At 41.4% G+C, this 13,703-nt stretch overlaps 1 protein-coding gene across 1 annotated transcript; it reads left to right on the forward strand.

Annotated features, from left to right (window-relative positions):
- The first annotated feature begins 12,615 nt into the window (after positions 1–12,615).
- LOC126066958 (transmembrane epididymal protein 1-like) lies at positions 12,616–13,389 on the forward strand. The gene has a single exon (XM_049868484.1). It carries the CDS (start codon positions 12,616–12,618, stop codon positions 13,387–13,389), a length of 774 nt encoding a protein of 257 aa, XP_049724441.1.
- The last annotated feature ends 314 nt before the right edge of the window (positions 13,390–13,703 follow it).

Consider the following 13,703-nt stretch of genomic DNA (forward strand, 5'->3'; position numbering starts at 1 on the left):
AAGACGATATGATACTTCCTTAGAAAGCCAGAAATAGAAATACCATATGATCCAGCAATCAGACTCCTAGGAATATACCCTAGAGAAATAAGAGTCGTCACACGAATAGACATATGGACACTCACGTTCACTGCAGCATTTTTCGCAATAGCAAAAAGATGGAAACAACCTAGGTGCCCATCAACAGATGACTGGATAAACAATCTGGTACACACACACAATGGAGTACTGCACAACAATAAAGAACAACGATGAATCTGTGAAGCATCTCATAGCATGGATGAATCTGGAGGGCATTAAGCTGAGTGAAAGAAGTCAATCACAAAAGGACAAATATTGTATGAGACTACTACTCTGAAAACTCACGAAAAGGTTTACACACAAAAAGAAATAATCTTTGATGGTTACCAGGGAGGGGAGAGATGGGGATGAAAAAGCACTAAATAGACAATAGATAGTGGTAACTTTGGTGAAGGGTAAGACAGAACACAATACTGGGGAAGCCGGCACAATTTGTATAAGGCAAAATCATGGAAACTCCATAGACATATCCAAACTCCCTGAGAGATCGAATTGCTGGGCTGAAGGTCATGGGGACCATGGTCTCAGGGAACATCTAGCTCAACTGGCATAACATAGTTTATAAAGAAAATGTTCTACATTCTACTTTGGTGAGTAGCGTCTGGGGTCTTAAAAGCCTGTTAGCAGCCATCTAAGATACTCCACTGGTCTCACCCCTTTGGGAGCAAGGAAGAATGAAGAAAACTAAAGATACAAGGAAAAGACTAGTCCAAAGGACTAATGGACCACATCTACCATGGTCATCACCAGACCGAGTCCAATACAACTAGATGGTGCTTGGCTACCACCACTAACTTCTCTGACAGGGATCACAATAGAGGGTCCCGTACAGAGCTGGAGAAAAGTGTAGAGCAAAATTCTAACTCACAAAAAAAGACCACTTACTGGCCTGACAGAGACTGAAGGAACCCCGAGAGTATGCCCCGGACACCCTTTTAGCTCAGTAATAAAGTCATTCTTGAGGTTCACACTTCATCCAAAGATTAGACAGGCCTGTAAAAGAAAATGAGACTAAAGGGGCACAACAGCCCAGGAACAAGGACTAGAAGGCAGGAGGGGATAGGACAGCTGGTAATAGGGAACCCAAGTTGGAGAAGGGAGAGTGTCGACATATCGTGGGGTTGTTAACCAATGTCATAAAACAATATATGTACTGTTTAATGAGAAACTAGTTTGTTCTGTAAACCTCCACCTAAAGTGTAATTAAAAAAAAAATTACATCCCAGGAAACCCTATGGGCAGTTCAGCTCTGTCACATGGGTCTCTATGAGTTGAAATCAATTCAATGGCACCCAACAACAACTTTTTCCTTGAGGGCAGGTGCCATGTCTTATTCATCTTTGTAACACTAGCTGTTGGCACAGTGTCTAGCTGATTATAGGTGGTTAATAAATATTTGTTGAATTGAAATGAAGTGGGTTAAGGCACTAGTGTTTTGAAGGTGTCCCAGTTAAATGCAAGTATGCTATTGGGGTAGTATCAGAATACTGTTGTAGCTGAGATGGCAGAAAGTAGGAGGGGATGAGGCTTACAGGAAGGCAGGATGAATCCTAAGCAGGATTCATGAATCCCTAAGTCCTCAGCTTTGCAGAGCCAGAAACTCAATTTTATCCATCTATTTGGGTTAACAAGGTTCTGAAGGACTCAATTACACTTATATATAAACCAGAAGACCAATTTTTTCGTTAAAGGGTATCTTTCCAGTGCCTACTTAAGCAACATCACCACCTATGCCCTCCCTGCCCATCAGGGTAATTAGGAATAACTTTAATTAGAACCTTCTGCACATAATGGCTCAGAGGGTAGATACTAGAAGAACTCATGGGAGAAATAACGCAAGTAAAGGAAAAGCTTGGCAAATCTTTCCTTCTACAAAAAGATTTCATTTCTCTTATGATTAGAATATTCACTGCCCCAAATAAAGTCTTTCTCCTTGGGCAGCATTGGATAAAGGCAGATAAATTCTGGACTCCATGTTGACCAGCCTCTACCCCCTTCTGTCAACACATCCTTTTACCTGGAAGCCCAGCTTCAAAGTAACTGATTCACTTACAACTTTTTCCAGTTACACTTGATTGAGGATACGCTGTGGGCACTTTAATTGTAAGATGGGCGTGGCACGAAGCAGCGTGTGTGGTGCAATCAGTTGAGCATTCTACTACTAACGGAAAGGTTGGAGGTTCAAACCCATCTAAAGGCCTGCTGATTTGCTCCGAAAGATCACAGCCATTGAAAACCGTATGAAGCAGCTCTATTCTACACACATGGGATTGCTATGAGTTGGAATGAACTCGAGGCAACAGGAGAGAGAGTGTGACACCCAGAACTTCTGACAGTAGGACTCTTCTGCAGAGATGGTTCCACTTGTTTGCTGTAGACTTCTCTTTTCTTCCAGTTCTGGGGAACCTCACTTTGACCTTTCCTCTAACTGCACCACTGAGTGGTGACAGAACATCACGGTCCAGCCTGTGGGCCTGGAGTCCTGGGCCCTCATGTGACTGAGGGCACTGAGGGCTGAGGAGGCTCCCTCATGAAGGAGAATGCATAGGCTATGCTGACAAACTTGGTCGACTTTATTTTTGCCTTGTTTTGAGCTGGGTTTTTTCTGCACTCCTTGTTGATAATCAGTTTGTGATTGAATATACCAGTATATATTTTGTAACCAACTAACCCTCTAATAGGAGTCCCTGAGTGGTACAAATGGTTAAAGCTCTCAGCTGCTAACCAAGAGGTTGGAGGTTCAAGTACAGCCAGAGGTGCTTCAGAAACAAGTCCTGGCAATCTACTTCCCCAAAATTAGCCATTGAAAACCCTATGGAGCACCGTTCTACTCCAACACACATGGGGTCACCATGAGTTGGGATTGACTTGATGGCTACTGGTTAACCCTCTAGTCATGTGGCCAGCGATGGATTAACCAGTAAGCAAGGTATGCACAGACCTACAGTAAGCAAGGTCCTTATGGGCTTACTTGGTTTACTTACTGATCTGTAGTACACAATTTCACATGGGTTTCACCACATCTTTGAGTTCTCTTCTCTAAATTGCATAGCTTTGGTAGTTTGTTCCACTCTTTTGGCATTTAACACTTAGTGTTAGTGACCTCGCATCATTTATATGTACCTCTTCTTTCTTTGATGGCATACTAGTTAAGTGCTACGGCTGCTAACCAAAAGGTCAGCTGTTTGTATCCACCAGGCGCTCCTTAGAAACCCTGTGGGGCAGTTCTACTCTGTCCTATAGGGTCGCTATGAGTTGAAATAGACTCGATAGCAATGGGTTTGGTTTTGGTTTTTGCTTCTGTCTTCGTGGCTAGAGTAAAAAGCCTTCAATGGTAGAGATCACACATTGATTTGATAGTTCCTTCATTTATTCATTCACCCATCGGACATCTCCAGATGGCAGCTAGATTCTAAAAAGACAAAGATGAAACGACAGAGTGCCTAACTTGAAAGGCTTCCCAGCAAATAAACAGTTGTGAAAAAGTGTGGTGAGTGTGATGATAGAGATATGTACACATTGCCGTAGGAGCACAGAGAGGCATCCTGCCCAGTGGGGAGGAGACGATGCTTGAACTCAGCCTTGGGGAACAAGGGAGGAAGAGGAAGTTTTCCAGATGGAGTGGGAGACAAAACGGCCATTCCAGGCCAAACTGGAAGCTTCTGATATGCCTAGAGACAATGGCACATGTGGAAAGAGACTGGACATGAAGCCAGGCCATAGCATGAAGGGCCTTGATCCTTATTCTAAGGGCCTGTATTTTATCCAAAAGGCAATGGGATGCCACTGGAGAATTAAAATGAGCCAATGACATGATTGGGTCTCTAATTACAAAGTTCACTCTGGCTACATGTTGGAGCCCAGTTAAGAGGTGTTACAATAATTTGGATTAGGTGGTACCTGAACAAGGATAATGTTGGGAATGGAGTGGAAGGAACTGATTGGAAAGTTACTTGGGAAAGAGAATCCAGAGAACTTGTTGATTAATAGGCTATGGGCCCCAGTAGGGGTGAGTGAAAATTGGTGCTACCACTTTGAAGGGAGATTTGTCATTATCTATTAAAACTTGAAAAGGGAATAGTCTATGATCTAGCAATTTAATTTCTGAGTGTCTACCCTAAGGAAGAATATTTACCTCAGCATTGTTTGTTAAAAAAAGAATATCAGATGGACTAAAACGTCCATCAATAGGAAACTGGGTAAATAAACAACACTAATTTTTTTTTAAGAGGAATAAGTAGCACCTCTATATTTTTTTCTATATAATAAAATGGTTCTATCTCCAACATACATGACTGAGTCAAAAAAAAAAGTGATTGTAGAATAATATTTAGAGAATACATGTAAACCACACAGAATTGTGATACAATCAACACTCCCGTACTCAACACTAGGTGTAAGAACAGAAAAACACGGTTATTTTCAATGTCCTGTGCGTCCTTCTCAAATCTAACCTTTCCTTCCCCTCTCAGAGGCAACCATTTTTCCTAATTTTTTTTATCCTTTCTTTGCTTTTCTTCTTAGATTTACCACATATATTTTTTACATTGTGTGGTTTTGTGTTTTTGAACTTTATATATATGCAATCATATTGTATGTATTCCATGACACGCTTTTTTCACCTAATATTATGTTTTTCAAGTTCCATGTTATTGTTAAATGTTGTAATTAATTCATTTTCACTTCTATTTCATTTTATGAGTGTTATAAATTTATTTATACATTGTAATACTGAAGGACTTTTTTGTTGTTTATCTTTTCCTTTGCCAGTTGTGAAGAGTCCTTCTATGACCATTCTTGAATATGATCCTGGTATACATGTATGATAACTCACTGTCAGTTTGTCGTATTGTGGAGGCTTGCATGTTGCTGTGTTGCTGAAAGCTATGCCAACAGCTTTTCAAATACCAGGAAGGTCACCCACGGTGGACAGTTTTCAGTAAAGCTTCCAGACTAAGGGACTAGGAAGAAGGACCTGGTGATCTACTTCTAAAAAAATTGGCCAGTTAAAACCTTATGAATAGCAGCAGAACATTGTCTGATAATAGTGTTACCCAAAGCAGGTCCTGCTCAGTGTGGTTTCTCATCAATAAAGACACACAAGGGTGAGGAGGGAGGAAGTACACTTATCGAAAGCACACAGCAAGGAGCAAGGAGGTGTATACTTCAAACCAAGCTCCTCAAACAAAGGGAAGCAGAACCTTTTATACCATCTCTTACAAGGAAGTACATACAAACATTATGGACTGCATAGGTTATCATGGTAAGCAGGCACAAGAAGACAAATTGCATGTTTTCTTTGGCATGTAGGCTAGTAAACTGGGTTTGACTGGCTTTTGAAACACCCAGCACTTTGAGGACAATGGACAGGAGGACAATGGTCTGAACAGCTCCCAATTGAGCCACACCCAGTGCTATCACTTAAGGCTTCATTTGATAACAGCTAAGCAGCTTTTGGCTGTGTTGGGTATCAACAGTGCTGGAAGATGAGCCCCTCAGGTGTGAAGACACTTAAAATGTGATGGGGAACAGCTGCCTCAAAGTAGGGGGAAAAAAAAAAGCTTTTTGCCATTGAGTCGAGTCCAACTTATAGTGCCCATATAGGACAAAGTAGAACTGCCCCACAGGGTTCCCAAAGACCGGGTGGTAGATTTGAACTTCCTACCTTTTAGTTAGCAGCCAAGCTCTTAACCACTGTGCCACCAGAATTCTCCTCAAAGTAGAGTCAACCTTAAAGACAAGGGTGGAGTATAGCTTTCTTGCGTAGTCTTCATTTGTTGATGTGGCACAACTCAAAATAAGAAGAAATAGCTGCAAACACAATAATAATCAGAACGTAGAACGTATGAAGAGTGAATCTAGAAAAATTGGAGGTTGTCAAAAATGAAATGGAACACATAAAGATCGATACGCTGGCCATTGGGAGTCCTGGTGGCATAGTGGTTAAAAGCTCAGCAGCTAACCAAAGGGTCGGCAGTTCAAATCCACCAGCCACTCCTCGGAAATCCGATGTGGCAGTTCTACTCTGTCATAGGGTTACTATGAGTCGGAACTGACTCTATGGCACCTAACAACAACAACGAGCTGAAATGGATTAGAATCAGCCATTAGGAATCAGACAATCATGTGGTCAATTATGCCAAGAATGACAAATTGAAAAGGAATGGTGTTGCATTCATCATCAAAAAGAACACTTTAAGATCCATCCTGAAGTATAATGCTGTAGTGATAGGATAATATCCATACTCCTGCAAGGAAGACAAGTTAATAGGGCTATTATACAAATTTACATGCCAACCGCTAAGGCCAAGGATGAAAAATTGAAGATTTTACCAACTTCTGCAGTCTGATCAAACATGCAATCAAGATGCATTGATAATTACTGATGATTGGTATTCAAAAGTTGGAAACGAAGCAGAATCAGTAGTGGAAAATATGGCCTTGGTAACAGAAATGATGCCGGAGATCCCATGATAGGATTTTGCAAGACCAGCGACTTCTTCATTGCAAATAACCTTTTTTTCCATAACAAAAACAGTGACTATACACATGGACCTTGCCAGATGAAATACACAGGAATCAAACCGACTACATCTGTGGAAAGAGATGATGGAGAAGCTCCATATCATCAGTCAGAACAAGGCCAGGGGCAGACTGTGGAACAGACCATCAATTGCTCATATGCAAGTTGAAGTTGAGGAAAATTCAAGCAAGTCCACAAGGGCCAAAATACAACCTTGAGTATATTCCTCTTGAATTTAGAGACCATCTCAAGAACAGATTTGACATATTGAACATTAATGACTGAAGATCAGATGAGTTGTGGGATGACATCAAGGATATCATACATGAAGAAAGCAGAAGGTCATTAAAAAGACAGGAAAGAAAGAAAAGACCAAAATGGATGTCAGAAGGGACTCTGAAACTTGCTCTTGAATGGAGAGTAGCTAAAGTGAATGAAAGAAATCATGAGGTAAAAAAGCAGAACAAAAGATTTCAAATGGTAGCCCAAGAAGACAAAGTAAAGTATTATAATGAAATGTGCAAAGATCTGGAGTTAGAAAACCAGGAGGGAAGAACTTCCACAGCATTTCTCAAGCTGAAAGAATAAGGGAAAAAAAAAAAAATTTAAAGACTCAAGTCAAAATATTGAAGGAGTTGGTGGATGATCAACCATTTCAGGAGGTAGCATATGATCAAGAACTGATGGTACTGAAGGAAGAGGTCCGAGGTGCACTGAAAGCATCGGCAAGAACAAGACTCCAGAAACAGGACAAAACACCAATTGAGATGTTTCAGCAAATGAATGCAGCTCTGGAGGTGCTCAATTGTCTATGCCAAGAAATTTGGAGGACAGTTACCTGGCCAACCAACTAGAAGAGAGCCATATGTGCCCATTCCAAAGAAAGGTGATCCAACAGAATGCATAAATTATCGAACAATATCATTAATGTCACAAGCAAGTAAAATTTGCTGAAGATCATGCAACGGTGGTTGCAGCAGTGCATCAACAGGGAACGGTCAGAAATTCAAGCCAGACTCAGATGAGAACATGGGACACTGCTGACGTCAGATGAATCTTGGCTGAAAGCAGAGAATGCCAGAAAGATGTTGACCTGTGTTTTATTGATTATGCAAAGGCATTTGATTGTATGCATCATAACAAATTATGGATAACATTGCAAAAAATAGGGCTTCCAAAACACTTAGTTCTGCTCATGAGGAACCTGTACACAGGCCAAGAGGCAGTCTTTCGAACAGAACAAGGGGCTACTGCGTGGTTTAAAATTAGGAAAGGTGTGCATCACAGTTGTATCCTTTTACCATAATTATTCAATCTGTATGCTGAGCAAATAATTGGAGAAGCTTGGCTGTATTGAAGAAGAACATGGCATCAGGATTGGAGGAAGACTGATTAACAACCTGCTTTATGCAGATGTCAAAACCTTGCTTTTGGAAAATGAAGAGGACTTGAGAGGCACTTACTGATGAAGATCAAAGATTACAGCCTTCAGTATGGATTACAACTCAACATAAAGAAAACAAAAATCCTCACAACTGGACCAATAAGCAACATCATGATAAATGGAGAAAAGATTGAAATTGTCAAGGATTTTGTTTTACTTGGATCCACTATCAACACCCATGGAAACAGCAGTCAAGAAATCAAACGACTCATTGCATTGGGCAATTCTGCTGCAAACAACCTCTTAAAAGTGTTAAAAACCAAAAATGTCACCTTGAGGGCTAAGGTATGCCTGACCCAAGCCATGGTATTTTCAATGACCTCATGTGCATGCAAAAGCTGGACAATGAATAAGGAAGACCGAAGAAGAATTGATGCCTTTGAACTATGGTGTTGGCGAAGAATATTGAATATATCATGGACTACCAGAAAAATGAACAAATCTGTCTTGGAAGAAGTACAGCCAGAATGTTCCTTAGAAGCATGAATGGCAAGACTTCATGGCACATAATTTTGACATGTTATCAGGTGGGACCAGTCCCTGAAGAAGGACTTCATGCTTGGTAAAATAGAGGGTCAGTGAAAAAGACCCAGATACTGTGTCATAATAAACGTATGTTGTTTTAAGCTAAAGTTTCTGTTAATTTGTTGTGCAGCCTATCCCATTGCTGTCCAGTCAATTCCAACTCATAGTGACCCTATAGCACAGAGTAGAACTGCCCCATAAGCTTTCCAAGACTGTAAATCTTTATGGAAACGGACTGCCACATCTTTCTACCATGGAGTGGTTCGAACCACTGACCTTTCAGGTATCAGCTGAGTGCTTTAACCACTGAGCAACCAGGACTCCTTTGTTATGCGGCAACAGATAAAGAATACAACATTGGATCCATGGAGCAGAAAATATATTCTCAACACTGCTCAGTTCTGCAGTAAATAGAATTTATGCAGTCTATTTTTATGAGAGAGCTAAGGAGCCCTGGTGGCCCAACAATTAAATGCTTGGCTGGTAACCAAAAGGTTGGTAGCTAGAACCTGCCCAGTGGCTTCATAGGAGAAAGACCTGGATGTCTGCTTCCATAAAGATTATAAACAAGAAAACCCTATGAGGCAGTTCTAATCTGTCTGTCCTATGAGGTCACTATGAATTGGACCCCACTGGTAGCACCCAACAAAACAACATGAGAGAACTGACTTGTTTTCTTTGATTAAAAATATCCTGATTAAAGATGATATGGCGCTTCCTTAGAAAGCTAGAAATAGAAATACCATATGATCCAGCAATCCCACTCCTAGGAATACATCCTAGAGAAATAAGAGTCGTCACATGAATAGACATATGCACACCCATGTTCATTGCAGCATTGTTCACAATAGCAAAAAGATGGAAACAACCTAGATGCCCATCAATAGATGAATGGATAAACAAACTGTGGTACATACACACAATGGAGTATTACACAATGATAAAGAACAACGATGAATCTGTGAAGCACCTGATAACATGGATGAATCTGGAGGGCCTTATGCTGAGTGAAATAAGTCAGTCACAAGAGGACTAATATTGTATGAGACCACTACTCTAAAAACTCATGAAAAGGTTTACGCACACAAAAAAAGCAATCTTTGATAGTTACGAGGTTGGAGAGGGGTGGGGATGAAAAAACACTAAATAGATAATAGGTAAGTAGTAACTTTGGTGAAGGATAAGACAGTACACAATACTGGGGAAACCAGCAAAACTTGTACAAGGCAAGGTCATGGAAGCTCCACAGATACATCCAAACTCCCTGAGGGACCAAATTGCTGGGCTGGGGGCTATGGGGACCGTGGCCTCAGGAAACATCTAGCTCAATTGGCATAACATAGTTTATAAAGAAAATGCCCTGCATTCTACTGTGGCGAGTAGCGTCTGGGATCTTAAAAGCCTGCGAGCAGCCATCTAGGATACTCCACTGGTCTCATCCCTTCGGAAGCAAGGAAGAATAAAGAAAACTAAAGACACAAGGGAAAGATTAGTCCAAAGGGCTAATGGACAACATCTACCACAGCCTCCGCCATACTCAGTCCAGTACAACTAGATGGTGCGCAGCTACCACCACTGACTGCTCTGACAGGGGTCACAATAGAGAGTCCTGGACAGAGCTGGAGAAAAATGTAGAACAAAATTCTAATTCAAAAAGAAAGACCAGACTTGCTGACCCAATAGAGACTGGCGAAACCCTGAGAGTATAGCCCCTGGACACCCTTTCAACTCAGTCACGAAGTCACTCCTAAAGTCCCCCTGTTAGCCAAAGATTGGACAGGCCCATAAAACAAAATGAGACTAAAGGGGTACACCAGCCCAGGGGCAGGGACTAGGAGGCAGGAGGAAACAGGACAGCTGGGAATAGGGAACCTAAGGTTGAGAAGGGAGAGTGTTGACATGTAGTAGGGTTGTTAACCAATGTCATAGAACAATATGTGTACTAGCCGTTTAATGAGAAACTAGTTTGTTCAGTAAACCTTCATCTAAAGTACAAAAAATAAAAAATGTGAACCCCCCCGCAAAAAAACCAAACAAACAAAAAAAGATGCATTGATAATTACTGGTGATTGGAATGCAAAACTGGAAAGAAGGAAGTAATAGTAAGTAATATAAAATAATACAAAGTATTTGATTACCTATGTATGATGTTGCATTATTTAAGGTAAAACTAGTTGCTGTAATAAATATGTCTCAAAATCACAGTGACTTAACACAATAAAAGTTTATTTCTCACTCTTAAAAAAAAAATCCCGATGAGGGGCTTACATTGGCCTAACTGGGTCAGGTGCCTTCTCTTGGTCAATCCGTGACTAGTAAAGCAGAATTTGTTAGAAGATGATTCTAATTTAACCCACACGGTTTGAGGGGCATTTTCCAGAAAAGTAGAGCTGTCATAGCTGAAATAACAATATATTTCTACCACGGTAATGCAATTAGAAAAGGTAATAGGAAAAGAAAAAAAATAATCAAAAAGGAGGAATCCAAAAAAAATTTTTTTGCAGATAATATGATTATATAAAATCAGCTGAAAAATTACTAAGAACAATGTGATAAAACAAAAAGATGATTAACAGAAAGATCAATATAAAATTATAGCTTCTTATAGGATTATTAAAGGTTCCTAAGTACCACAGTGGTTAAGCACTTTGCTGCTAACCGAATGGTTGGTGATTCGAACCCAATATCTGCTTCAAGGGAGAAAGATGTGGCAGTCTGCTTCCTTAAAGATTATAGCCTTGGAAATCATTTGAGGCAATTCTACTTTGTCCTATAGGGTCGCTATGAGTCGGCATTAACTCGACAGCAACGGATTTGGTTTTTTGGATTTAGATAGTGCGAATGGTTTACGCTTGACTGCTAACCTAAAGTTTGGTGGTTTGGACCCACCCAGTGACTCTGTGGAAGACAGGCCTGGTGACCTGCTTTCTTTAAGACCACAGCCAAGAAAACCCTATGGAGCACATTTCTACTCTGTAATACGTGGGGTTGCCAAGAGTTGGAATTGACTTGATGGCAACCAACAACATCATATTAATATTAATTAGAAAATAAAACAGAAGACCCATTCGAAGTAGCAGCAAAAGAAAACTTACCAACAAATAAAACCCAGTGGAAATCTTCGGGATCTATATGAAGGAAACTTTGAGACATTTTCTATACTCAATTGGCTGTCACAAAGGGTAATATGACCATTACATTCTAAATTAAATGCCTATTTCATGAGATAAAACATTAGATGGGCTAACTTGCACTAAGATTACTTCAGTGGTCCTCAAAATTAAGTGTGCACAATTACCTGGTGATGTTTATTGAAATACTTATTGCAAAACACCACCTCAAGGGATTCCAGTTCACTACCTCTGGGTACAACTTATTTACCTGCATTTTAACTTGGAAAAACACTGCTTCAACCTTAAGGAAGGAATCTCAGATGGTGGCATTCCAGCTTTATCGGGAGATCAGAGGAAGAGAGATTTTCAGGAGTGAACATTTTCCTGGCAGTCTTTACATTGTGTCAGAAAATTGAGCATTGTGTATGCTTCTTGTAGCTCTTAAGACTATTTATACCCAGGGGGACATTTTGTGTTTGTATGAGTAGGGATGAACCCTACTTTGTGGGTTCTCCATGCTTTCTGTGGGTTCTCCCTTATGTTCTGTGAATATGAGAGGAAAGCAAGGAAGGTAACAATGGAGTCAAGGATGAGAGAGAGGAGAAGCAAGGTGGGCCCTATAACATAGCCTCTGAGAATGGCAGGTGCCCAGATATTGTGCTGGGGAATATGCTTGTTTCATTGCGTTAGTTAGTTCTCAGTGGACCAGAGCAGAGGACAAGAACGGAAGCAGTGACACCCACCCTACCATAAGTTTGGGCTTCCTCCAAAATCATTTCCTTTCTTTGTGTGGATGCAGTGGGCTGGATAGAGAGGATAAGTAGGCTGCAGGAAGCTCCCTCCACACCCTAGAGCCTGAGGTGGCCCTGAACGAATGGTCATTGCTGGGTCTTTTGCCTCTGCCCTTGGTCACATCTGCCTTCAGTTCCATGGGAAGCTTTGAGGGTCATCTGTTCCCGGGGCTATCTTTCTTCTTTTATGGTCTTTATCATGCACGACTGTTCTCCAGGGCCTCGATATGCAACTACCCTGTCCAGTATCCACCAACCCGTCCCTGGAGCAAGGGAAGATGGGCCAAGCTGCAGCAAATATACTATGTTGGATTGCTGAAGATGTTGAGCGCCTGTGTTTTAGTAGCTCAAGAGCTGCATAATGTTCCTGGAGAGTTTGTACTTATCACCAGGCTATTTCACCAGAGAAACTTTATATACCACAAAGAGTGGCAGCATCTCACTCTATACATGAGCTTCTTCCTGAGCGGTTGTGTGGATGCGGTAAGCCAGAACCTGCTGCCCCAGCGATGTGCTGCTCTGGAGCAAGGTGCACAAGCGCTGGCCTTTTTTATGTGTCTGCCCTTGATGGTGTCTCATATTCAGGACACAGAAGGCGTAGAGCTTCAGGCTCACATCCTGCTCATCCAGGCTATGTTCCTGCTGATGCTGGTGGTGACCGCTGAGCTGTGGGCTCCCAATATGCCTCAGATCTGGGTGATGAAGGCCTTTTTACATATGGTGGTAGGCTCTTGGCTGATTCATATAGGCTTTATGCTGTTCAAACCAATCTCTGGCTATAAATGGATGGATGATGACAAAAATGACATTATGTTTGTCACCACCTTCTTCTGCTGGCACGTGGCCTTTGCTGCCGTTTTGATGACCTGGATCTATGGCTTCTCCTTTGTGTGGTATTGTTACATTTGTTGATGCCTGAACCAGCCCCAGCTGGCTCTCACCTGCATACTCTGGGACATCTGGAAGAGAAGCTGTGAAAGGTGGAGCTGTCAAGGTGATCAGGCCTCCTCCTTTCAGAGGACCTACCTGAGGCAGCTGACTCTGCTGGGGCAGGGCATACCCGTTACTAACCTCTCGCTTTTCTTGATCTTATTTGCTGAGCAGCATGCCAAAGAAGGGCAAATTAAACAAGACAGGCACACCAGTATGATCTTCATTCTTGATCCCCCAAGTATTTCCCCAACCGCACTTCCCTCTCTTCAACTCTAGCAAAGGTAATCTGCTTA

The sequence above is a fragment of the Elephas maximus genome, chromosome 24 (assembly GCF_024166365.1).
Source record: "Elephas maximus indicus isolate mEleMax1 chromosome 24, mEleMax1 primary haplotype, whole genome shotgun sequence".
In the NCBI taxonomy this organism is placed as follows: domain Eukaryota; kingdom Metazoa; phylum Chordata; class Mammalia; order Proboscidea; family Elephantidae; genus Elephas; species Elephas maximus.